This window comes from Rhea pennata, chromosome 23 (genome assembly GCF_028389875.1).
Source record: "Rhea pennata isolate bPtePen1 chromosome 23, bPtePen1.pri, whole genome shotgun sequence".
Taxonomy (NCBI): domain Eukaryota; kingdom Metazoa; phylum Chordata; class Aves; order Rheiformes; family Rheidae; genus Rhea; species Rhea pennata.
The window spans coordinates 6,554,927-6,578,126 of NC_084685.1; the positions used below are offsets into that span (position 1 = coordinate 6,554,927).

The window sequence follows — 23,200 nt, forward strand, 5'->3', positions numbered from 1 at the left end:
GGCTTCGACACCTCATTGGCTGGCTGGGTCAGGCGACCGAGACTAGCCAATCGGGCGTCGAGTTGAGGCTGCTTTGTTCTCCACAGAGCGTGAGGGAGTCGTGGCCGTTGGTGGGCTGCAGGGCAGCGGCGGCTGTTTTCATTTTGCTCGTCCCTCTAAAAAGTGAGACGAGAAAATTTAATTGTGTCGCTAAGTTTTAATTTTGTTGGAATGCTGAGGTGCCCTGTTTATACCAGCAGTCACAGACTGGAGTGATAACAGTAAACTGCTTTGACTGGAATTTTGAAAGACGTTTGGACTTCACTAAGTAAGTTTTGTCTATTTTTTCAATATTTATTAAGTACTTACTGTAAAATAGGCTTCACATTCTTCCTTTTTAATTTCCACAGCTGAAGGAGTGATGGGTATCAGGTACTTTTCTGGGAGTCCAGAAAAATGTGATTACTAAAACTAAAAAACTTCAGAATAACAAAGGTTGCTTAAAATAGAAGTCTGTATGTAGAAAGAAGTGTTTTTATACAGACTGCCCAGCAGCCTCTGAGCTTCCTAAATGTATATAAACTGGAATGGCTTCCTAAAGTAGCTCTATGATTTAAGTTACAAGTGTCCTGCTGAAATAAGAGGGACTTCTCCTATTTATTGTCTTTGCATAAGACAGACAAGAGTTAGAGCAAATCTTGTGCCAGTCCTGAAAAAATGAAAAAAAAATGTTAATCATGCTTCTAGAGATTGCACTTTTATTTACTTGGAACCACATTAGTGTAAATTTGTTTAAAATTCACAGTACAAAAACACTGCATATCTGAAGAGGCAAACTCATGCTAGCCAAAAGCATTATAGCTGTTCTGTTCACTGTTTCTACCCTGTATGGCTTTGTGTATTCTTTTAAACTATTTATGCTTTTTCTGAACTATAAGAAGCAGTAAGTTCACTCCAAAAAAACGTAGCTTTAGTAAATAGATCAGTCAGCTGGAAGAATGTTTGTTTGTTTGTTTTTTACTCCTTTTTTATGAAGCTTCCTAAGTGTATTTATGCATTAATTATGGTGTCTTCAAAAATTCATATTACATTTCTTAGTTGCTAGTTTTAGTAAGACTTTTTCAAAGCAAGTTATCAATAGTAGCTTTTTCTTTATATAGTATAGAATCTGTGTTGCAGAACTGTAAAGTAGTTCACCCTTCCACTATGAACAGATACTCTGAGTAAGTCTTTAATTAAATACAAAGCAGTTCCTCTAGTTACCAAATACTAAGTAATTTTAGGACAGTATCCAGAAGTAGTTATACTGCTGCGTGTCCATAAGTACAAAACAGTGTGTTTGAAGACCTTATTTTGCTTTTCATAGAGTTAAATACCACTAAAGTTTTATTAATGAAACTAATAAACTAGTGTTAGTTGGCAAGACACAAGTAATTTAATCTTGAATATATCAGTAATAAACATACAAATATATCTACCTAAGATTTGGTTTCTCCTTTTCGTCTGCCTCATCTGATACATCATCGTCAACATGTTGGATAACCAAATTATATGGTTCCTCCTCCATTGTCTCTTCATCAGATTTCTGTTCTTCCTCCAAAGCCCACTTGGAATGTTTGTTTCCTGGAGAGGTGATAAGAGAATGCTCTGCATCTAGATCATCGGGGATGTTGTCAAAACTAGCTTCTGCTAGACACTCATGGCACAGTCTGTAGCGCCTTGTTCCTTGCTGAACCACACATCCTGTTAGGTCAGTTACATGACGCTTGCACTTTCTGCATATTAGCTTGCCAGCTTGATGTATCTAAAGAGATTTAAAAGTTGAAAATGTCAGTGTTCATCCAAAAGCAGTTTTCTTTATATAAAAAAAAAATCAGAATCATTTTGAAAATAAAAGTAAAAATACAGAAATTTGGGAGCAGAAGATACGCACAGATCACCTTTTATGAAGTCTGTTAAAATACATTGGCTGCTTTTAGTTATGTTTTCAAAATCTCAGTCTAGTTTTACAGTGCTATTTAGTTACTCGCAAAAAACATGTTACGCAACATGTCTAAGAAAGAAAATACTTCATGTTGTGTGGATTTTGGAGATTACCACCCTGGTGCACTGAATTTCTGGAGCAAAAACAAGCAGCAGAAGAACAAAAGAAAAACAATAAATACCCCATAAGCAGCATAGATAATAAAATCAAGTTTCTTTCAGAGTTCCATGAACACTAGTCCAATCTGCCAATTTAAATTATGAATAATTAAGGCTGCAGCTAGGAAGCTTCTCTGGTACTAGTTCTAGAAATGACAAAACAGCTGTTACCAATGGAATCTTGGTTTGGGGCTTTTGTTTGTTTGTTTTTCCCCTAAGCTGAGTCTCTGATTGAAATGACATACTGTTTGGAAGTGGCTACGTAAATGCTCTAGTCGGGTGAATCTTTTCCCACATGCTTCACATGGATATGGTCGCTCCCCTGTGTGACACCGAAGATGACGCTTTAGGTCTGCCCTCCGTTTCACTGTGTGCGTGCAGAAGGGGCACTTGAATCGCATTCGAGGTAGATCTGATACAGAGAAAAACATATGTCAAATATTAATAGTCCTACTTCATGCAGTACTAGGTTTATTTTTAAGCTTAAATAAGCAGTTAATTTGTCCTGTGGTCTTTCACTAAACAGGAGAAAACCCAAAATATAGCCCCAAAATACTACTTATCCTTCTCCAGCAAATGTTATTTACAGAATATGTTAAATAGGCATTTGATAGTATATTTTTTCCCCTCACGCAGAGTGAGTGTTCTTTAGACATATTTATGACTGCAAGTATATAGGTGTATTGCACATTTGCATCAAGAAATAGTTTTTAGTTTAGATATTCATAAAGCCTATGTAGTGTGTTAGGGTGCCTGAAGTCTTAAAATTTTATTCCACCATATCAGGCATATGCCCTCTGTTCTTCAGGGACCATAAGGGAAGTGGAGAATGCTTCAGTCTAAAGATTGTAAGTGGCCAATGGTATGACCTTTCTCTTATAAAGAAAATAGTAGATTGAGTGAAAATACTGCCACATCCCCAAGCCAATTTCAGCTCTATAGGCCTCAAATTCATTCCACTTGGGTCCAGATAATCTGATGTATATTAACTCCACTGAGTAGCTGGACCAGGTTCTCTGACTGTAATTCTCATCCTGTGTTTTGACTTCACAAAGTCTCTTACTCTGTTAGGTACTAGTATAAAGCAAGAAAATAATCTGCAAGTCTAGGCGTCATTTTGGTTTTCGTGCCAATACATCCATACAGGATTTTATCCAAAAGATCTGCTGACTTCTTCCAGACAAAGAAAAACTTTCCAAAACTGTATCTTTTTACCTTCATTCCAACTACTCATTACACCTAAAATTGTGGGCATTGACGTGTACAGCTCATCTGCTTTTAATTCCATTAACTCGGGAGAATTTCTTGACAGTTCTTGTTCTAGCTGAGCAACCGACCACCTCTTTGGTATAACTTCTGATTCTTGATTATATCCATAATCATCATGATCAACATCATTCTTAGCATCAAATTGAATTTCCTCTCTTGCCTGAGAGGTGTGGCTAGAATCTGATGCATTACAACCTCCGCTAGTCTGCTCAATTTTGTTTGATTTACACTGCACAAAATCACGGGTCTGTGACAGTCCTAGATGTTTTCGGCGCTTTCTTGTTGGGCCCAATTTTCGGCCTCTTTTTGATAGCTGCATTTCTGGCCGTTGAAGATTTATCTGTGAAGATAGATAGCTGTTGTAATTACTCCAGGAATTTTCATTCACCATACTTGCCTTTTCATCTGGAATTAAATTGGAACGTGTTGGGTTGCTCTTTGCTTTCCTTCTTGACCGATAAAGAGATGGGTGAGCAGATTCATTGTTTGTACGTTTGGCTGAAAGGCTAAGGTAATGATCCTTTTCCTTTTCATTAATGTCCAGTGAGGATTTAATGAATGTCTTACAGACATTAAGAATATCTGTCATCTGCAGATAGCTAGCAGCTGACATTACTTCAATAACATTTTGACCAGTTAAAGACAATATGCCTGAATATACAAAGTCCAGGATAACCATAAATGTCTCTGGAGAGAAGACCTCAAAAGTAGCTATTGTTGGCTGACTGGTGTCTTTTGAACTTTGTGAAAGGAGCATTTTGAAATAGCCGCTGCTAGCAAACAACACATTTCGATGTGCTTTGAAGACTTTCCCCTCAACCAGGATATTGCAGTCACAAAACAAATCCTGCTTCCGTTGTTCATTTAGCTGCTCTAGAAGGTGAAACTGATGAGAAGAAATCTCCATTCCAATGAGGGAATAACAGGAAGTCTTGCCCTAAAGTAAATAAGAACAAAGCATGACAATCTATGCCTAACCTAAAGTAGCTGAATCATATTTTGAGAGCAGATGAGCTCTTTCTATAAAAATAAGAAGATCATGCATATTACTACATTCCCAACACGTTTCTATTTCCCACCTCTCACGCTATGACATGTTAACATGAGGGAGGAAAAATTAAAATCTCTTCAAGAAAGATGCCTCATCAAGATTACAGGATTCATATCATAAAAGATTAAGATTAGGTCAATGGAAACCTAAATAGTACACAAATTAAGCAAGAAAAAAGAATTCGGTCCTGCAGAAGTGCGGAGTGCCACAATTCGAGAGCAAGTTCGTGCCTGGTTCTACATGTTTTAAGACGCGGGCACAGCCTCTCCCAGAGCGGACCGGAACCGCACATGGAGGCGGCAGCCCTCCCGGCCCGGGCTCCCCCGGCATTGGTAGCGGTCGCCGTCACTCACCCGCCCGCCCGGCCGAATTGGTCGCTCGACCCTCGGGAGCCAGGGACGCCCAGCAGCGCAGGGCCCGCCCGGCAAGGCGCCTCGGCTCCCGCTCCCCCGGCTCCGCGGGGGCTCCGCCGCGCGGCGGCAGCCCAGCGCCCGGCGTGGCCCCAGCAGCTCCTGCCCCCGCTGCCCGCCGCCTTCGCCGCGCACGCCGCGCCGGCAGCGCCCTGCCCGCCCCCTGCCGCGGCCCCCCTCGCCCCGCACCCGCTGCCAGCTCCCGCGCAGCCCTTTGTTGCCGTGCCTGGCTCCTCGCAGCCGCGCCCGGGGCTGCAAATGGCGCCCGCTTAGGTCTCTCCCAGCGCTGTGCAGCCCGGGTAACGAGCGGCTCCGAGCGGCGGCGCGCAGCGCGCCGGCCGCGCTCGGGCCCCAGCGCCCGCGGGGACTGCGGAGCCGAGGGACGTCCCTCGCTGCCCCGCGCTTCTTCGCGCCTTCAGCCCTGACGCCCGCTCTGTCCTGTATTACACAGCCGCCACTTACCGGCTGGGTTCTGCGGTTGGCTGCCGCTGCCGCTTAGCCGAGAAGAGCAGGCGGTGGATGCGGAATGCCCGGCCCCCGCGTCGGGGCTCTTTGCGTTTTAGGGCAATGTGTTGGTCCCGCAGCCCCAAACCCTGGAAGCCCGAACGTGAGAGAAACAAAAGGTATTTGCTGACGTGGGCGTTGGACAGAGACGCCCGAGGGCTGGGGACACAATTAAAGGGGCAACGCACCGATTGCAGGCACAGCCCAGCAGCTTCCTCCGCCTGATCGCCCTGCAGACTGGGCTGTTTTCCTCCTCTCACACCCACATGCTACCCTGGAGGCCCACTAACTTACTTCATACAATGCATCGCTATTGTTAAAGGCTGATCTAGATAGCGTTGTATGTGGAAGGAAGGCGCCACCTGAATGGGAAATAGCTGTAGTACTATGGAATAGGACACACATTACATTGCCCAATTTAGAAGCATTTTTTTTTATAAGCAGGAAAGTTTTGTATTCTGACAATGAAGATCATCTAGAACTCAAGTACTAAAATTAGGAGTGCAGTAGTACAGATAATCATTTTATTTCCTCTTTTGTTTTTGGAATAAAAATTCGGGATGCCTATAAGAATATGAGTTGGTTCCAGTCTTGTTTCTGAAGATCAGCGAACAACTTCATTTAGAAGGGACCCCTGGAGGTCATTTAGTGCAACCCCTTCCTCAAGGCAGGCCAATTAGAACAGTGTAAAAGAACAGTTCCCATTTTCAAAATAGAAGGTATCAAGTTGGGAGTGCTGCGGAGAACTTCGTTAGTGCTACATTTAGTGCAGGAGATAAACCAAGATAGCAGAATCTTTCTCCGACCATTTTTCTCAGCTTTTCCTTAGAGAATAATTTTTTTGTTCCATGTTCCCGGTATTTTACTTTTTTTTTTTTTTATATATATATGCATCAGATGAGACACCTCTTTTCTTTGGAATCTGGAGTTAAATAAGATTAACAGGCTAATTCAAATGTGGATTTTTTTTAAGTTAAATAATACATAAAATTGTTCTTGACCTAATATTAGTCTACTAGTTTAACTAACGAGGCTGCCATTGAACTAACAGTAACCCCTGACTAACTTCTAACTTTCCTGAAATGTTGTATAAAAAAGAAAGGCAGTTCTGGAATGACTATATTAGAATACTGAAATACTGCGTTTACTGTTCCATTTTACTTATTCATGTAAAAGAATGAAAGGACTATAGAATTAACTATTTGGGCTCTTCTGGGTTTGTAGTTTATATTTCTCTACCGTGCAAACAATTAGAAGTCACCAGTGCCAGCTTGACCAGGTCACATAGATACTGGCCTTAGCAGTCCACTGAAGTAGGATCTTAATTATGAATTTTCATACTTATTTAATAAACTCAAAATGAATGTGCTTATTCTAGTCTGACTGATGCTAACTTTACCCTCCTGGCTTGAATAAAAATAAGGTTTTTTTTCCTTTTTTTTTTTTTTAGGATAAATTCAATTAAACAAGGTTAGTTTAACTGTAATATTCACTTAACACCAATCTAGACCTGCTAAGCCTCAGCAGTTAAAATTTTAGATAGATACTCAATTTAACACTACTGTTGTTGTGCTAACAGATACTAATCACTATCAGAAAGGGATCCAGGGATCCAGACACGGTCATTGACTCAATTAAACCCAGATGGCAGGTCAGGCATTTTTCAGCTTAATCAAGGTGCATTTAAATAATTAATAATGCTGAAGGTATAAGGCTATTATCACTTCTGTTTAGGCTATCAGAAGTTCAAACCCAAGTATTTCTAACCTTATTCTGGCCAAAGGCATAGTATGCGTGATATAAGGAGAGACAGTCAGGGAAGAGTTCAGAGAGTAGAAATTCAGCATTTTGGGACATTACTAAAATACTAGACTAAATACTCGACTATGGTATTACAAACTGTTAGCTTGTTTGTTTCTGTTATATGCATTAATATAAAACAGTTTATGTCTTTGTAAATGTCTTGCATTGTAGTGAGAATATATATGGCTTGTCCTATTGATTTTTTATGCAAATAGCAATAGCCCCTGTGGTCTCAAGTTTGCACTATTTTGCAGAAGTAAATCGGTATTTTTAGAATAATTTGCTCAGTTAATATAACTTGGTTAATAAAAGTCTAAGATGTACCTAGAAGTCATTTCAAGATATGTTTTGGTAGATCTTTAGTATTTATGTTCTTTGTGAAGAACCTTTAATAGGTAGTCTTTGGAAAAAATGTCAACTGAAATGTTGGAAGGATAAATTGCTTGCTTTTTACTGAACGTTGTTTTTATCATTAATGCACAGAGGGTTAGTATTAAACGATTTTTTGCCAGCTTACCTTCAGAAGAAAATGCAAGTTATCCTGCATGGAACTGTTCAGTGATTGAAGCTAGCCAATGCATATAATCAGTTCGGCAGCATCTTAAAATAATCCACCAAAAAGTAATACAAACCCAAACGGAAGGTATTAGAGCTTAGAACTGTCTGTCTTTTTTAAGATACTTGCACAAGCTTTAGACACAGGGTTAAGGGACAATTACACGCTATAAGATACTTAGGATGAGGATTTAACTCAAATCTTAATAAGTAAATCTAAAATACTCCTGCCACCATATTCTCAGCATCAACATGCAGCATGCTTGTTAATCATAGCTGTCACATCAGATGTTACAACAGCATGATTGATTTCAGTTTTATACTGCAAGGTGTCTGTCTTAATACTGTTGTGTGATGGTTGCTGCCAGTGCAGATTAAGAGACCAAAATTTAAGAAACACTGACATTGGCATAGCTAGATAATGGTATAATATAATTTCTAACAGTGACCAGATGCTTCAGGGGAGAAATGTTGTAATATATTTCATAGTAATTTGATATCCATGGGAGAAGTTTCTCCTAAATTGTCATTGAAAAATTTAGAAGGATCCCAGAATCCTGGAGGATGGGGTATTTTTCTGAGGAGCCAGAAGTAAAGAATGATACATGTAGCAGTCAATGTCAGTATCTACTCAGTTCCTCTCCTGCAGAAATCTGTGGGCTCACAGGCATTTTCATAGCTCACGTGAAATCACCATTTTTGCATACTTTTTTTTTCACCTCAGTTCTTTGGAAGAGTAGAATATATATCAGAAAATTGGAAAGAGATGTTAGTTCTGTGTATTTTTCCTATTATTGTGAAAATGACAGCTGAAAGCTAGTCTTCCTGAAATTTTAAGACAAGGGCAAATGTTTTCTGTAGGATTGGTAAATAGAGAATTTTAGGTAACTTAATGGAAAACAGAAACATTAGGGGTATGATGTGTATGCTGCAGTTGAAAGAGAAAAGCAAATCAAATATCAAGCAGGCCATACATTTAAGAGGTGGGAAGAATTCTATAAGGAACACCTGAAATAGCGGAAAGAGCAATGCTTCAGAATGCGGTATTTAAGCATTTGAGTGGATGGCAAGGTTGCTGCCACAAAACAAGGATAGTTGCAGGTCAGGTACTAAACAGAGCATGATGAATCCATGTCTTCTTTCTTGACCATGGTTTCATGAACACATGATAAACATGAGCCAAGCAAACAGAGATGGTCTTCCAGTGACAAAGTGTAGATAGAGGAGACAAAGGGACAAAGACACTAGGATTTCACAGAAAGTAGAGATTTAAAAGGGGAGTGTCACTTGAAGTGGACACACTCCAATGTTAGTGAGTTGAAATAGGGAATGGAAAAGCAGAAGACAAGAGAAAGACGTTTTGAAAATCAATGAAGAACCAAAACATGCGTTAACAAGTAGCATTCAAGAGCATCCAAGGCAAACATAAGGGAGAAGCAGAAAGAAGTAAAAGGCACAATGAAGACACTAGTAAGAAACAATTTGAGAGGACTCATAGAACTCTTGATCATGGGGGACTTCTGAAGGTCTTTAACCCCACCTCTCACAAGGGAGGCACTGAGATCACATCAGATCGTCTGAGAATCTGACCTTCAAGGACAGTTTTCACAGCTTCTCTGGTAACCTATTCCAGTGCTGCACAATTTGAACCCACCAGTGATTTGTACATACAGAGAAAGCCCAGAAACTGAATCTGAATTGATCAGTGTTAGAAGAAGAAGTCAATACAGTCCTAAATAGCCTTCTCTATGATTTAAAGATAAAATCAGGTACTTTACTAGTAGCCTGGCAAAGTTCTAAAAGCAACACATTAAAATCAGCACTTATCAAGTGAATTAAATTCTGTGGGAACAATCCTATGAAATGAACAACTGTCAAAGCTGTTTCTTTTAAAGTTTCCTACAAGATCTTTGGTTTCCTCCTTGAAAAGAAGAAAAATGTTACTTCTGCTAATGGGTGGTATGTGGTACTAACAGGAATATGAAGAAAAGGGTGACCAGAGGCATGGAAATACAAGGAGGTGGGAAAAAAAAAACAAAGGGACAAAAGAGGATTTCTTTCATTTAGAGAAAAACAAGCAAAATATATGATTGAGTATGCAAAATGAAGGACAGTGTAGAAAATATAAGGCACTTACATTTATCTTGTCTTGCAATACAAAAATAAGGGAACAACAACTGAAATAAGGCAACAAATGTAAAAATTATACCTTTTTAAATACAAAACATAATTGACCTATGGGAATCGCAGCCTTTAGCTAAAACTCCAAGCTTAGCAAGATACTTTAAGAATGACTACACATATTTATTTATGCTACTGAGAATAATAATGTAAAAAAGCGATAAAAACCCTTGTTTGCCAAGATAGAAACCAGCAGTTAATCTGCATATACTTAAAAAGTAAATGTCTTCATATGGATAGACTGTTCTTTGCATAATTACCTATTACAGTATTTCATATCTTTTCTGAAGCATCTGGTCCTCACTATTCTTAGATTTAGAGTATCTAAGCAGACAGAATATTGATCCACAAATCCCTTTGCTTCTGAAACCCTTCCTCAGACGTATAACACCCCTCAGTATTCTCATCTTTATAGTAGGCAGTTAGGATTTCAGTCTTCTGAACGACGCTGTCTTTTCCCATCCCTTTAATCCATCCCCAAACACACACACACACACTAATCACACACACACACCAATCCCAGTTTTTTAGTATTCTGGGACAGTAGGCACGAATACCTAGAATTTATTGTGCATACTGTTTAATTTAAAGGGAAAGAGAAAAAAATCTATTAAACTCTATTTCTGCAAGCATATTCTCTTGGAATTTGCAATTGATTGAAGCCATTCCATATTCCTTTATATATTTCTTTGTTCTATATTTGATTTAGTTAAGGTTGTTCATGGAATATTTTTAACCTTTTTGTATTACAAATTTTTGGAGCAATATGCTCCAAGAAATTGCTAGCTATTTTTACATCAAGTCCATTTTGTGGACTGCTGAATAAAGTGTAACATAAGTATAGAGGGTCATTAGAAAGTTTGATTAAATGCCCCCTTCTACCTGCCCCCCAAGTCCAAGCAAATGAATAATTTCTGTAGGAGCAATAAACACCACTCCCCAAATGGATTAAAAAAAAAAAAAGGAGGAGAGTCTCCTTAGAACATATGAGCAGGCTATTTCTTGACAGTCTTGCAGATTTGTTTTTTTGTTTTTTGCAGGGGAGGAGAGCACTTAATGCTTACATTATGAACTTGGTAAGGAAGCGCTTGAGCTCTCATTTAAGAGACTTGCAGGCTAGCCATCTGCAGCCTGGTAGGAAAATGCTGCACTCTCTGGTAATGATGATAATAATAAGGCTATACAGTTTTTACAGAAATAAAAATAAAATAGTGACTTTGTAGCTGACCCTGGGAAAGAGATTATATAGTATATATATGGAATTGTTCTGTAATTAATCCCAGGTTTCAGGCAAACATGCTTACACAGTATCAAAAAAAAAAAAAAAAAGTTTGCTAAACCTTTATCCTTGACTTCAGTGATCAGAGGATGAAGCCTGTAGTAATACTCATTTCTGTCCAAGAAAATACAGAGTAAAAGCACCCTAGCAGCATACTTCTGCTCTTTTCCTGTTTATAGTGCTGATTGAGATAAACTCACTAAGTTAGAAAATGAAGTGGCTCATTTTGTTTTACAAGTAAACTTTCTTCACCATTTGTCATCTCTTGTAGTCTAATTGTAGGTAAAGTAACAAATACAATGTCTAGAGCTTTCGGTACGTATTGTTCAGTGGTGTATAGTAGAAACTGAAAAAGGTTAGAAGTCTTTTCTTGGTGTCTGAATGACCGCAAATTATCAATATAAATTGGTAATGACTGCATCTTAAAACTCATCAGTTTAAATTGAGTACAGGTCAATACAAATAGGAACAGTCAAGGGCTTCAGATGTAATTCTCGTCAGTTCCATTTCTAATGATATAGTATGTACAAGTTAGCTGGCTTTGCCATCATTCTAGGCAATTAGAATAGGGAACAAGGAAAGAACACAAAGGCCAAAGCAACTTGTATAGATTGTTTCCTTCCCATTGGCACTGAACAGCTTGCAGTGCCACTGGTAGTGCTGTGGATGCTGGGCTACCAGTCACATCTCATCAGCACTTTCAAGATTAAAAAAAAAAGTATTTTTCCCATGGTTACTAAAACATACCCCAACTTGAGTTCCTCGTTTTCAGAGCGAATAAAACATACACTGGTATGAATTAACGATCCATATTAGTAATCATTTTATCTCTGATGTATTGACTAGGAGTAGTGTGCCTGTGTTTTATTTTCTTGTAAAGGAATATTTCTTGAATGAACGATCTGCTAAAGATTCAAAGATTCTCCTTATTAATTTTTTAAAAGAAAGCGCTTTTCCAGATGTGTATGCTAAAACATTTTTATATGTTCTTTCTTAAGCCTCTGCCTGGCTTTCCTAATCATAATATGAAAACTTCATGAAATTTCATGGAAGATGATTTTCACTTCTGAACGCTGAAAAAAGATTTACTGTATATTCTAGTGGTGGTGGTGGGTATTTATACTTTCTTGATCACCAAGTGATATGCCATATAAAACCCGTATCTCTCTAAAAGTTTAAAGAAGTGGGTAGTTTACAATGCTTTCTGATTTTTTTAAAGTATTTAGACTCTACCCTATTGAAAAAGGCTTTTAGAAGGGATCCATTGTCTACTATAAAAAGTTATCCATGTAGTACTTCAGTTTGCTTGTTCACCATATTTCCATTTAAGGATTGATTATTTCTAATGAAGCAAAGTACGAGTATTTTGACAAAATTCAAAATGGGATCAATGGCATGTCCATAAATGCATGCAAGTTTGGACCTGTTCAAGAGAAAACAGTATGTCTTTGTATGATAACAACAGGCTGGTGTAGGGCTTATGGTCAAGACACAGGAGTTCAATGTAAAAGGGATAATTTACTAATTCTTATCTTACAACTACCTAATATTTGGTTTTACTTCCTTTTCATCTGCTTCATCCTCACTGTCGTCAACCTGCTGAATGACCAAGTCGGTTGACCCATCCTCCACAATCTCCACATCAGATCTGTTGTCTTCCCCATAGTGCCACCTGGAATCCTTATCCCCTTCTTGTGGAAATTCAAGGGGTGCTTCAGCATCCAAGTCAATGCGAATACTGTCTATGCCGGCTTCAGCCAAACACTCATTACAGAGTCTGTAACGTCTTGTCCCCTCTTGGACCACTTGTCCTGTTAGCTCAGTCACGTGGCGTTTACACTTTCTGCAGATAGGCTTACAAGCCTGATGAATCTGGGAAAATTGAAACGAATAAATTTGATATTTTATCCACAGGGAAGAAGCATTTTTTAAGATAACAAAATGTAGCTCTGGAGGAGTGTCAAACGTAAGTGTTAACTCATTTTGAGAGACAGTCATACAGATGTTAAAAAACAAAACAAGCACAGGCTCTGTAATTGCCCACTTAGACTCTATTATAGGACTTACATGGAACACAGTACTTTTCTGAGCCATCAGTTAACAATGAATTTTCGTCGGAATTATGCTTCACATTCACTTAAAAACAGATTAATTTTGTATTACCTCTTAAGGTAGGCAGTATATCAACACAATACACTCATACTGTGTTTGTTTATACTAACACACTTAGATTTGCACATTAACAAATCATGCAGTTACTAAAAATACATACTGTTCGAAAATGGCTACTTAGGTGATCTAGCCTGCTAAATCTTTTTCCACATGCCTCACAAGGGTAAGGGCGCTCTCCTGTATGACAGCGAAGGTGACGCTTTAGGTCTGCTTTTCTTTTCACCACATGTGTACAGAATGGGCACTTGAATCTCATCCTGGGCAGATCATCTGTTAGAAAATAAGAAAAACTTTAAAAGTCAGAACAAGTCGAGTCGTAATATTCTAGGAGAAGGTTATTCTAGTTATGAAAAGCAACACAAGAAGCCATTCTTACTTAAAAAAAATGTTACAGGTCCTGTCAAATACAAAGATCTTGCATTTCCTGTTAATTACACAAGAGGAAAGGAAATGGAGAGGTCTATTAGCTATATTAAAATAGATTTAAAAAAATTAAAAAAGACTAATGACTTATATTTGCAGGGTGAAGCTGTGGAGACACTAAAGGTTATGCATTTTGAAAGGCTAGTTCTAACAAACTAGTATAGCTATCAGGACAAATTTAAGACAAGTATTTCCATCATTCATAATTATTAAAAAATAGAGTTAAACTTTTCAAAATTACATTTCTGGGAAATACAGATGAATTTTTGTCAATATACACTTTCTTAGTAATACATATTTTCTCACTGACAGAACAGGTGATTGTGTACTAAAAGCATTAAAAACAACTCTTACCTTCGGCCCAGCTTCCCATGACACCTAGAATCGAGGGCATGCTCGTATACTGCTCGTCTGCTTTTGAAGACTTCGATTTACCAGAAGAACGAGGTGATTCATGCTCTTGCTGTGATACAGCTAAACTCCTTGGTATCACATCAGACCCTTGACCATATTGATATCCCACATGAGGAGATTCAACTTCTGTTTCAATCTGAACTTGCTCCTCAGATTGAGTAATGTGGCCCGCAGGCTCAGAAGCTCTGTCCTCAAGTTTGCTTGATTTATAGTGAGGAATGTCAGAAGGTTGCTGCAATCCTAGGTGCCTGGATTTTTTTATGGAATCCTGCCTTTGCTCATGCTTGGACAGCTGTTGCTGTGCATTTCTTTGAGAAGTTGGATAGTAGTTGAAATTGCTCCAAGCACTTCCACCCATCATACATGTCCCTTGATCCGGATTTAAGTGAGAATGTGGAGGGCTGCTTTCTGCCCTCCAGCCAGCACCATATAAGCAGGAGCGGTCCACACCATTTGAATTTACATCTTTGTCTGAAAGACTGAAGTAGCGATCCTTTTCCTTCTCACTGATGTCCAGTGATGACTTAATGAATGTTTTACAGACGCTGATGACATCGGTCATCTGAAGATAGCTAGCTGCTGACATGACTTCAATGACGTTCTGACCAGTAAGAGACAGTTTACCTGAATACACAAAATCTAGAATAACTGTGAATGTGTCAGGAGAAAATGCCTGAAAAGTAGCTGTTGTTGGCTGGCTAGTCTCCTTTGAACTCTGTGAAAGGAGCATTTTGAAGTAGCCACTGCTGGCAAACAGCACATTTCGATGTGCTTTGAAGACCTTTCCCTCAACCAGGATATTGCAGTCACAGAATAAGTCTTGCCTGCGTTGCTCATTTAGTTGTTGCAGGAGGTGAAACTGGTGAGAAGAAATCTCCATTCCAGAAAAGGTGAAATGTAGTGTTGCTCTAAAATAAAAACATAATTAAAGTCTTCAGTTCAGCATCCTACAACTCAGCCAAAGATACTGGACCCAATTTTACAGATATCTTGTAAAATATTTTTTCATAAATCATGTTTTTAAAAAACATATGTATAACCATACATTTTATTTTGAAAAGAAAAGACTCCAGAAATAGAAGAAAGCCAAATAAACCTGTACATATTATTTGGCAGGGATGCGCGTGCTACGGCTAGGAGCGTCTACGTCCTAAGGATGTATGCAACTCATTGGAAGCTGTACAACCTTCAGACAGTCAGCAACAAGACGACGAGCCCTTCAGCAGATGTGAGTGTCTCGGTTGAAGAGTGTGTCCATGCCTTGAGTTGACGTTATCACATCGCCCTGGTCCGGCTGGGCTCATATCCTCGCCTCCGAAGGGACCAGAAATGGGTAGTCAGCGGCGCAGCCCTTAGCGGCCGCAGCCCTCCCGGCCCGGGCTCCCCCGGCATTGGTAGCGGTCGCCGTCACTCACCCACCCGCCCGGCCGAATTGGTCGCTCGACCCTCGGGAGCCAGGGACGCCCGGCGGCTCAGGGCCCGCCCGGCACGGCGCCGAGGCGCCTCCTGGCTGCGCGGGCTGCCGCCCCCGGTCCTGCTGCCGCCTGCCGCGGGGAGCCGAGCGTCAGCGCCCGCCACGGCTCCAGGCGGCTGCGCGCTCCCCCCAGGGACACCGCGCCAGGGCCACAGCCCGGGGCGACCCTCGGGAGCCGCTCGTGCTGCCGGAGCCTCGGCTCCCGCTCCCCCGGCTCCGCGGGGGCTCCGCCGCGCGGCGGCAGCCCAGCGCCTGGCGCCCGGCGTGGCCCCAGCAGCTCCTGCCCCCGCTGCCCGCCGCCTCCGCCGCGCACGCCGCGCCGGCAGCGCCCTGCCCGCCCCCTGCCGCGGCCCCCCTCGCCCCGCACCCGCTGCCAGCTCCCGCGCAGCCCTTTGTTGCCGTGCCTGGCTCCTCGCAGCCGCGCCCGGGGCTGCAAATGGCGCCCGCTTAGGTCTCTCCCAGCGCTGTGCAGCCCGGGTAACGAGCGGCTCCGAGCGGCGGCGCGCAGCGCGCCGGCCGCGCTCGGGCCCCAGCGCCCGCGGGGACTGCGGAGCCGAGGGACGTCCCTCGCTGCCCCGCGCAGCAGGCTCGCTTTGGGGCCCTTTTCCCCCAAATCGCAACGCCCTGTCTGGCCTGCCGGCGTACGAGAGCCGCCACTTACCGGCTGGGTTCTGCGGTTGGCTGCCGCTGCCGCTTAGCCGAGAAGAGCAGGCGGTGGATGCGGAATGCCCGGCCCCCGCGTCGGGGCTCTTTGCGTTTTAGGGCAATGTGTTGGTCCCGCAGCCCCAAACCCTGGAAGCCCGAACGTGAGAGAAACAAAAGGTATTTGCTGACGTGGGCGTTGGACAGAGACGCCCGAGGGCTGGGGACACAATTAAAGGGGCAACGCACCGATTGCAGGCACAGCCCAGCAGCTTCCTCCGCCTGATCGCCCTGCAGACTGGGCTGTTTTCCTCCTCTCACACCCACATGCTACCCAGGAGGGGATGTGATGCCCTAGATGTTTCTTTTTCACACCTTTATGTATAGCAGGGGCCTTGATGACCCAGATCCTTCCTTCACATGCCTGCAGCTTCCTCAGGGGGAGATGTGGTGGTCCTTTTTTTCTTTTTCTTTCTTTTCTTTTCTTTTTTTCTTCTTGTGTACTTCCATTATCTTTTGTAGAAACCATAATGTCTGAAATCCTATCAGAGCTGCTCACCTTCTCTCACTTGAAGTTTGGAATCTTTCCTGTTCTTACCACCAGGGTCTTTTATGTGCTCTGACACCCCAGATATTTGTCACAAATATTTCTTTTCCCATGGGGGCCATTCTGCCTTAACCATATCCTTTGTGTCCTTTTTAGCCCTTCCTTCCGTAAACTTAAAACAGTCCATCTTGAAACAATTTACGTTCCTTTCTCCACTAAGGGGAAAAGAGAAAGTTATCTGAAGACTGTTTCTTCTGATAGTTAGGAATGTTCTTCAGTGTCTCATGTAAATTTAGTCATATCCACTAATCATATCCATATATATATGTATAGTAACAATATTTATCGTCAACTTACTTCACTCTTTTTAATAATTTTCCTTGGTTCTGTGGATTCCATCTCCTTTCCAACTTTGGTATGCAGGCCACAGTCTTGAATCTTTCATCAGACCTGCCAGTTTAAATGAATCACTCTTGAATATAAAAGTGATCAGAGCTTAAACAGCATTTGACATGAAATTCCAGTGCCTTGGACAATGGTATTAATTCTCTGACATCTGAAAACATTTGAATTTGCTGTATCTTACAAATGACTAGTCTTTTCGAGCCATATTGCAATGCTGCTTCATAGTCATCCTGTGATCAGTGGGTACATCCCTTTAGTTTTCTGTTGTCTCCAATAGTTTGTAATGCATATTCTTCTATGGAAGGTCATGATTTTTGCATTTTATAGTGTGAACATGTCAATGCAGTCCAGAAAGACATTAGTTTGTGCTTTAAATTCTATTTTGCATGGTATTGGCAAATCCTTGGAATTTGTGTCATCTGCAAATTTCATAAGATTGTGTTGTGCTTTTACATCAAAGTTTAAATAATGTGTTAGCTGAACTGATTCTAAGGCTGGTACGGAGGACCATTAATACCTCTCTTCGTCCTCCTCATTCCCTTTTCAAGGTAATCCAACATAAACCCAGTAGCCAGCTTCCTCTAGATTTTACATTATTCAATAGTGCACACCTGCCTGTTGAATAGTCTGTACAGTCCAGGTCTCATTCATTTCAAAGAGCATTGGAGCCTGAAACGGTTCAGAAAACTGAAAAGAGAAATGATAAAAGATCTAGAACAACTTTGTGCAAATGTCTATATAGTGTGAAATCTTCAAAATGGAAAAAAAAAAAAAAAAAAAAAAAAAGAGGCACATAACATGAAAGTCCCAGGTGGATGAGTAGGACTGATTGTTCACTGCTTATTCCAATATAAGAAGAAGATGGTATTAAATGAAGCTGGCTGGTGGCAGGGACAGAGCAAACAAAACAAGGTGCTTTCTCAGATAACTTGTTGTTAGATACTATAATTTCTTGCGATAAACTGTTGCGGATGCAAAAAGTTTTGATTATTACAGGCGATGCTGGATTAGGTCGTGGGAGAGACTTGAGATTTGCTTATAGAAATATTGTGTGTCTTAGGGAATCCCTGTGTCATGAACTGTAGGCGGCTTGGGAAGTATTCAGGTAAAACTTTTGCTGTATGCTTGCCATATTCTTCCACAGAGCAGCTGCTTTTGACTACTGTTGTAAGCAGGATGGTGGGTTAGATGAGCTCTTACAGCTGTCCTTTCATTAATTTGCATACACTGCTATCCCTGAGCTTACAAAGCCACTAGAAACTGGCTACTAGCTACTACTAATTTGCAATTAGTTGTGCTTGTTCTTTCTAAGTTGTGCTCAGTCCAATGGAATTTGTCAGTTCCACTATTGGTTCCCTTCTTACTATCTCAGTCCGGACAGAGCAAGCTCGGTAAGTTTTACTTGAGTCTCAGATACTGTTACGCCCTGTCCCAGTTCTTCGGCAATATTCTTATCATTGCTGTCATATCTGTTATAATCTTTTTAGAAAATGAGGCAAAATGTTCTCATGGTATTTGGTCTGTACTTGTTAGTCTTAAACTTCATCCATCCTAATTGTCAGATGGCTCTCTGGGGCTGGCATTACCTAACTGATTTCTCGCAAAGAAGCAAAGAGAATTTGGACAAGAAAGAAAAGAAGCTGTAGCCATAAGCAAACAGATAGAAAGAAGAAAAACAGGACAAAACAATATTTCACATTTTATTTGTATTGCATTCACTCATAACACATACAGTGTTCCTTTCTGCAAGCCACTGAAGACCTTACCGTGTCATGCCTAAAGGTTGTGGACATGTGGTGTGTGAGAAGAGTCTCATGCCAATTTTATCAGTTTTCAGCCTTGGATGAAGTTTATTTGTATTCTAGTAAAATACTATATAGAAACTACTGTGAGAGTTGTTTAGTATGATGTGTTTTGTTTTTTTTCAGTGGAGAGATCCAGTCTGTATCTGCAGACAAGTATTTGCACTTGCTTTAATCTGGCAGCAGATGTTTCTTGTCAAGATTGGAGAATACCAGACTCAAACATCATACCTTTGGTCATGATTCCGTTCTGCACTGAAATAAATTGAATTTAGAATGGCTCAACTGGCATGTAACACATTTACCTGTAGTCCAAAGCAAGTCAATACAGGCAATGAGAGAAACTGGCACTACAGTGAATTATATAAACAGAAGGAGTCAAGCTGGCTCCTCTATGTCAGGAAAAAGTCCAGATGTAAGAAAGGTGAATGAACCATCAAGTTTCTACCACTGCAAACTTATCTTTCAGGACAAATGAATATTATTGCAAATTAGCTGAACAATACTTTTCTTAGAACTTAAGTAGTTCATAATAATTTCCTTCAGTTTTTTTAATCATGAATTCACTTGATTTTAGACATTTTAGTTACAGAAATAAACAAATACACACTTCTTTCTGTTTGAAAGCAGTAAAAATGGCAGTCTCTGTTAAATGCCCTCCTGATATTCATAGTCTTAGGATCTGTTCTACAGCTACTGGTAAACCATATTTAGAAAGAGTCTCTAAGTGCTGGTTTTTAATCAGGCAAATGTAGAGAAAGTATGGTTGTTTCTGTAGGTAACAGCACAAAAGGTAACAATATAGCATATCCCTATTTGCTTCTGAGTGCCCGGTTTGAATTTCAAGGTGCCTGCTTACAGATGGTTTTTATTTCAAAGGTAAATTCCTGTCAACATTTAAGTTCTGAGAGATCTATCAATTTCACTAAAGTGAAGAATAAGTTAAATTTAGATTCTCTCAATCCAGAGAATCTTGCTATAAACAAAATTCCATCTTCAATGAATATATTTATTTTCATTCTTAGGGTATTAATGAGCAGTTAGCAAATTTTCTTCGAGTACAGTCTTTTTTTCTTAGTTTTCCATACATCTCACCACTATGTAAATTGTTCTGTCAGCACAGATCACTGTCTCTTTGATACTTGCTGATTTCTATGGAGATGTATGCACAAGCGCAGAGGTTGACCGCGCTAAACAGGGTTGAGTCCTTGGAGCTTCAGTCTTTTCCATACTTTCCACAAAAAAAGCATTGTGTATGTGGAACTAAGCAATATTGTTTGAGAATACTAAGATTAAACTCCCTCAGAAACAAAAACTGGGACATACAGTAATATACTTAAATTTATTATAAATCTTTAAGTTAAATTTTTTTTTTATTTCCAGTACCAGGCTTTTGTAGTGCTTGAATTCATTCCTCTAAAGTTGGATTTTGCCTGCAAATTCAACCAAGTAGCACCTCTTTTTATATAACAGCCTACACATTTTTTCAGATCCATGCCAAAAATACATGATCTGCTGAAAACTTCCTTATGAAACAAACTATTTGTAGCCATATGTTCTATCTGACATAGCTGCATTTTCAGATCATCTGTACTCTCACTTGCATACCAGTGAAAGCTAAGCATGGCAGTTTATATGAATACCAGTGAGAATTAAGAGTTCCCCTCTATTAGGAACAGACTAAGAGAATTTAAAAAGCAGAAAAAATGCAGTGATATTTAGAGTAATTTTAATTAAAAATTTCAAAGAGTTTGCAAGTTCTTTGCTCAGAATACTTTAGTAACCTTGCCCAGGTCTACTCACTCTTGCTAGGAGCAGCCACAGAACTGACTACTGGTTTTCTCATGCACAGAAACTATCTTCATCCTGTTTTGCACAATACATCACAATATACTGATTCTAGAAGTGTGTTATTTAATCTAGTGCTTTGTTTTGTAACTCTGCATTTGTGAGTTACTGTTCCTGGCCAAGAAAGCTCCACTTGGAAGATCAGATATTGCTTGGAGAACCTATCCAATGGGAATAAACTTAGCAGCTATTTAGAAGACATGCTTCTCACAGCAACATAGTATTGTGTGTTCAAATGAAAGATTGATAGTGTGTCTTTTAAGGAGCAATGTAAAAACAAGACTTAAAAAGTTCACCTTCTTTGCTAATGCTGATATGAAGATTATTAACATAAATTTTGCATCATCTTATTTGGGTTTTGGTAACCAAGTATAATTAACAGTAGCACCAGTTAAAATATTTCAGTTTCCCTTTAAAATAACATTTCTGAAAAGTCTTAATTTCAGTGACGGTGTATGTTTTCTTTTTTTAAGTATCATTATTACCAAAGAAAATTCAAGAGAGTACAACTGAGGTACTATAGAGTCAAAGACTGACATGCATTGATTCACAAGACTAGTTTGTTATCATTAAGATGGATTTTACTCAGATGTGTGAATGAAGTACAGTGCATTTACCAATGTTTTTATTTCATATTTATTTTTAAATTATGAAAGTGTAAGGAAAATTACAAACACCCTGGTGCTAAAGTAACACAGTTCCTTTCCTCTTTTCAGCATGCAAGAAATAATCACCAGCCTCTTCTACTGGATCACAAACATACCATGCTTGTGGAATGAATTACTAGCCAGCCTTTCTTCTTCTTTTTTTTTTTCCTGGATATAAAATGTACATAATAAAACAATGTGAACAACAGGAATTACAGTTTACAGTCTTGCAAAAACTATTGCTTTTAAAATAGTGCTACACTTTTTAAAGGAAAAGTAGTTTTCAGTGAATGTTGGTGAACATTTTTTGTTTGTTTGAAGACTTCTGAGAAACTTTGTGTCACAGAAATACATTATTTTGGTACTTAGTAGGTGAGTTGTTAATCATTCCATCTCAGGATATTTTTCTGTGTTACAGGATGTGATGCCTTGAGGAATACAGAATGTGCAGATAAGAATATATCACAATCATAATGAAAAAGCTTTTTAAAGTTAAATAGACATGGATGTAGGAGAACCAGGACCAAGACATCAGAAATGAGTTTAAGGATGAGATTATTACTGTCATGTAAGACACTGCCAGCTAATATTTGGCTTTAGTTTTTTTGCCTTGGCGTCATCTTCACTTTCATCAGCTTTCTGTGTGACAGAGACAGTAGACTTGTACAGAATTTCTTTAGCTCTGTGGTCTTCACTTAGATCCCTAACGAGCACCCTTGTTCTCTTCTAGTATGAACACAAATGCTTGCTCAGCTTCCAGGTCAGTAGAAATACTTTCTATACCAGGTTCATCCAGACACTTATTACATACTCTGTAACACCTTGTCCCTCCTTGCACTGCCTGCTCTGTCAGCGTCACATGGCACTTACGTTTTCTATGTATTAGCTTGCAAGCTGGATGGATTTGTGAAAATTTAATTAAAAAAATAAATATAACAAGAAGTGACTTGTGCGAAATGTCACAGCTCTGTGATTTATCAGAATCAGCGATAAAAAGGAAATTACTGTATCTTGTCCTAAACTGTAAAATAACAGGAAGATTCTTCTAACTGCCAATATGCCACCAAACCTTAGCTGAGCAGGATATCTTCTAAACATTATGTTTACAACCTGTGAAGAGTACAGGATATGACAAAACTATAGAAATGGTTCTATGTATTTATCCACACATCCTTGCTCAATCCATGTCTTTTCCCCTGCCCCAAAAGTAACCTTGGCATATCCCTGCTAAAGTACATCTCCAGGTAAAAAATCTCACAAAATTATTACCAAGATACCTAATTAACTCCAGTGTCTTCCCTTTCTGTGGGAAATGGAAAAAATTGCACTTAATGTTAGATTAGTATTTAATGTTTTCTGTTCCTTAACTATAAAATAACCAGACTACATACAATGATATAAACATGTATAGTACAATTTAACATACAATAAAGACAAATTCAGTAATGAACCACTGTAGAAAAAAACTTACAAAAAGCACTTAAAAGATTTGATCCCCACCCCTTGAAAGGGTAAACTGCGTATATGGTGGTGATGTACATTAATTCTCAACTTTGGTTTTATTTATTTCTTCCACCCCAATACATACACACACAGACATCTCAACATCAAGAGGGATACACTTGCAAATCTGGCAGCTCTGGATAAAATGTC

At 39.8% G+C, this 23,200-nt stretch overlaps 2 protein-coding genes across 5 annotated transcripts; both read right to left on the reverse strand.

Moving 5' to 3' along the window:
- Positions 1–369: 369 nt before the first annotated feature.
- Positions 370–5,577, reverse strand: LOC134150281 (zinc finger and BTB domain-containing protein 8A-like). 2 transcript variants are annotated; one of them, XM_062594077.1, is made up of 6 exons: positions 5,544–5,577; positions 5,314–5,444; positions 3,337–4,327; positions 2,367–2,533; positions 1,458–1,783; positions 370–419 (listed from the first exon to the last, which is right to left on the reverse strand). In XM_062594077.1, the coding sequence occupies exons 3-6, from the start codon at positions 4,295–4,297 to the stop codon at positions 377–379; spliced, it is 1,497 nt and encodes a 498-aa protein (XP_062450061.1). In that variant the 5' UTR covers positions 4,298–4,327; positions 5,314–5,444; positions 5,544–5,577; the 3' UTR covers positions 370–376. The 2 variants fall into 2 exon arrangements, with proteins under 2 accessions (XP_062450061.1, XP_062450060.1); XM_062594076.1 differs by lacking the exon at positions 5,544–5,577 and having other exon boundaries at positions 5,314–5,447.
- Positions 5,578–12,671: 7,094 nt separating this feature from the next.
- Positions 12,672–16,581, reverse strand: LOC134150421 (zinc finger and BTB domain-containing protein 8A-like). 3 transcript variants are annotated; one of them, XM_062594337.1, is made up of 6 exons: positions 16,548–16,581; positions 16,318–16,448; positions 15,369–15,494; positions 14,123–15,090; positions 13,446–13,615; positions 12,672–13,045 (listed from the first exon to the last, which is right to left on the reverse strand). In XM_062594337.1, the coding sequence occupies exons 4-6, from the start codon at positions 15,060–15,062 to the stop codon at positions 12,713–12,715; spliced, it is 1,443 nt and encodes a 480-aa protein (XP_062450321.1). In that variant the 5' UTR covers positions 15,063–15,090; positions 15,369–15,494; positions 16,318–16,448; positions 16,548–16,581; the 3' UTR covers positions 12,672–12,712. The 3 variants fall into 3 exon arrangements, with proteins under 3 accessions (XP_062450321.1, XP_062450322.1, XP_062450320.1); XM_062594338.1 differs by lacking the exon at positions 15,369–15,494 and having other exon boundaries at positions 16,548–16,575; XM_062594336.1 differs by lacking the exon at positions 16,548–16,581 and having other exon boundaries at positions 16,318–16,478.
- Positions 16,582–23,200: the final 6,619 nt, after the last annotated feature.

Coding starts and splice junctions, on each gene's coding strand:
- LOC134150281 (XM_062594077.1), bottom strand. CDS start 4,297: ATGGAGATTTCTTCTCATCAGTTTCACCTTCTAGAGCAGCTAAATGAA. Junction 2,534..3,336: donor AATGAGTAGTTGGAATGAAG/GTAAAAAGATAC, acceptor TCTCTGTATCAG/ATCTACCTCGAATGCGATTC. Junction 1,784..2,366: donor TACGTAGCCACTTCCAAACA/GTATGTCATTTC, acceptor AAATCTCTTTAG/ATACATCAAGCTGGCAAGCT.
- LOC134150421 (XM_062594337.1), bottom strand. CDS start 15,062: ATGGAGATTTCTTCTCACCAGTTTCACCTCCTGCAACAACTAAATGAG. Junction 13,616..14,122: donor CATGGGAAGCTGGGCCGAAG/GTAAGAGTTGTT, acceptor ATTTTCTAACAG/ATGATCTGCCCAGGATGAGA. Junction 13,046..13,445: donor TAAGTAGCCATTTTCGAACA/GTATGTATTTTT, acceptor CAATTTTCCCAG/ATTCATCAGGCTTGTAAGCC.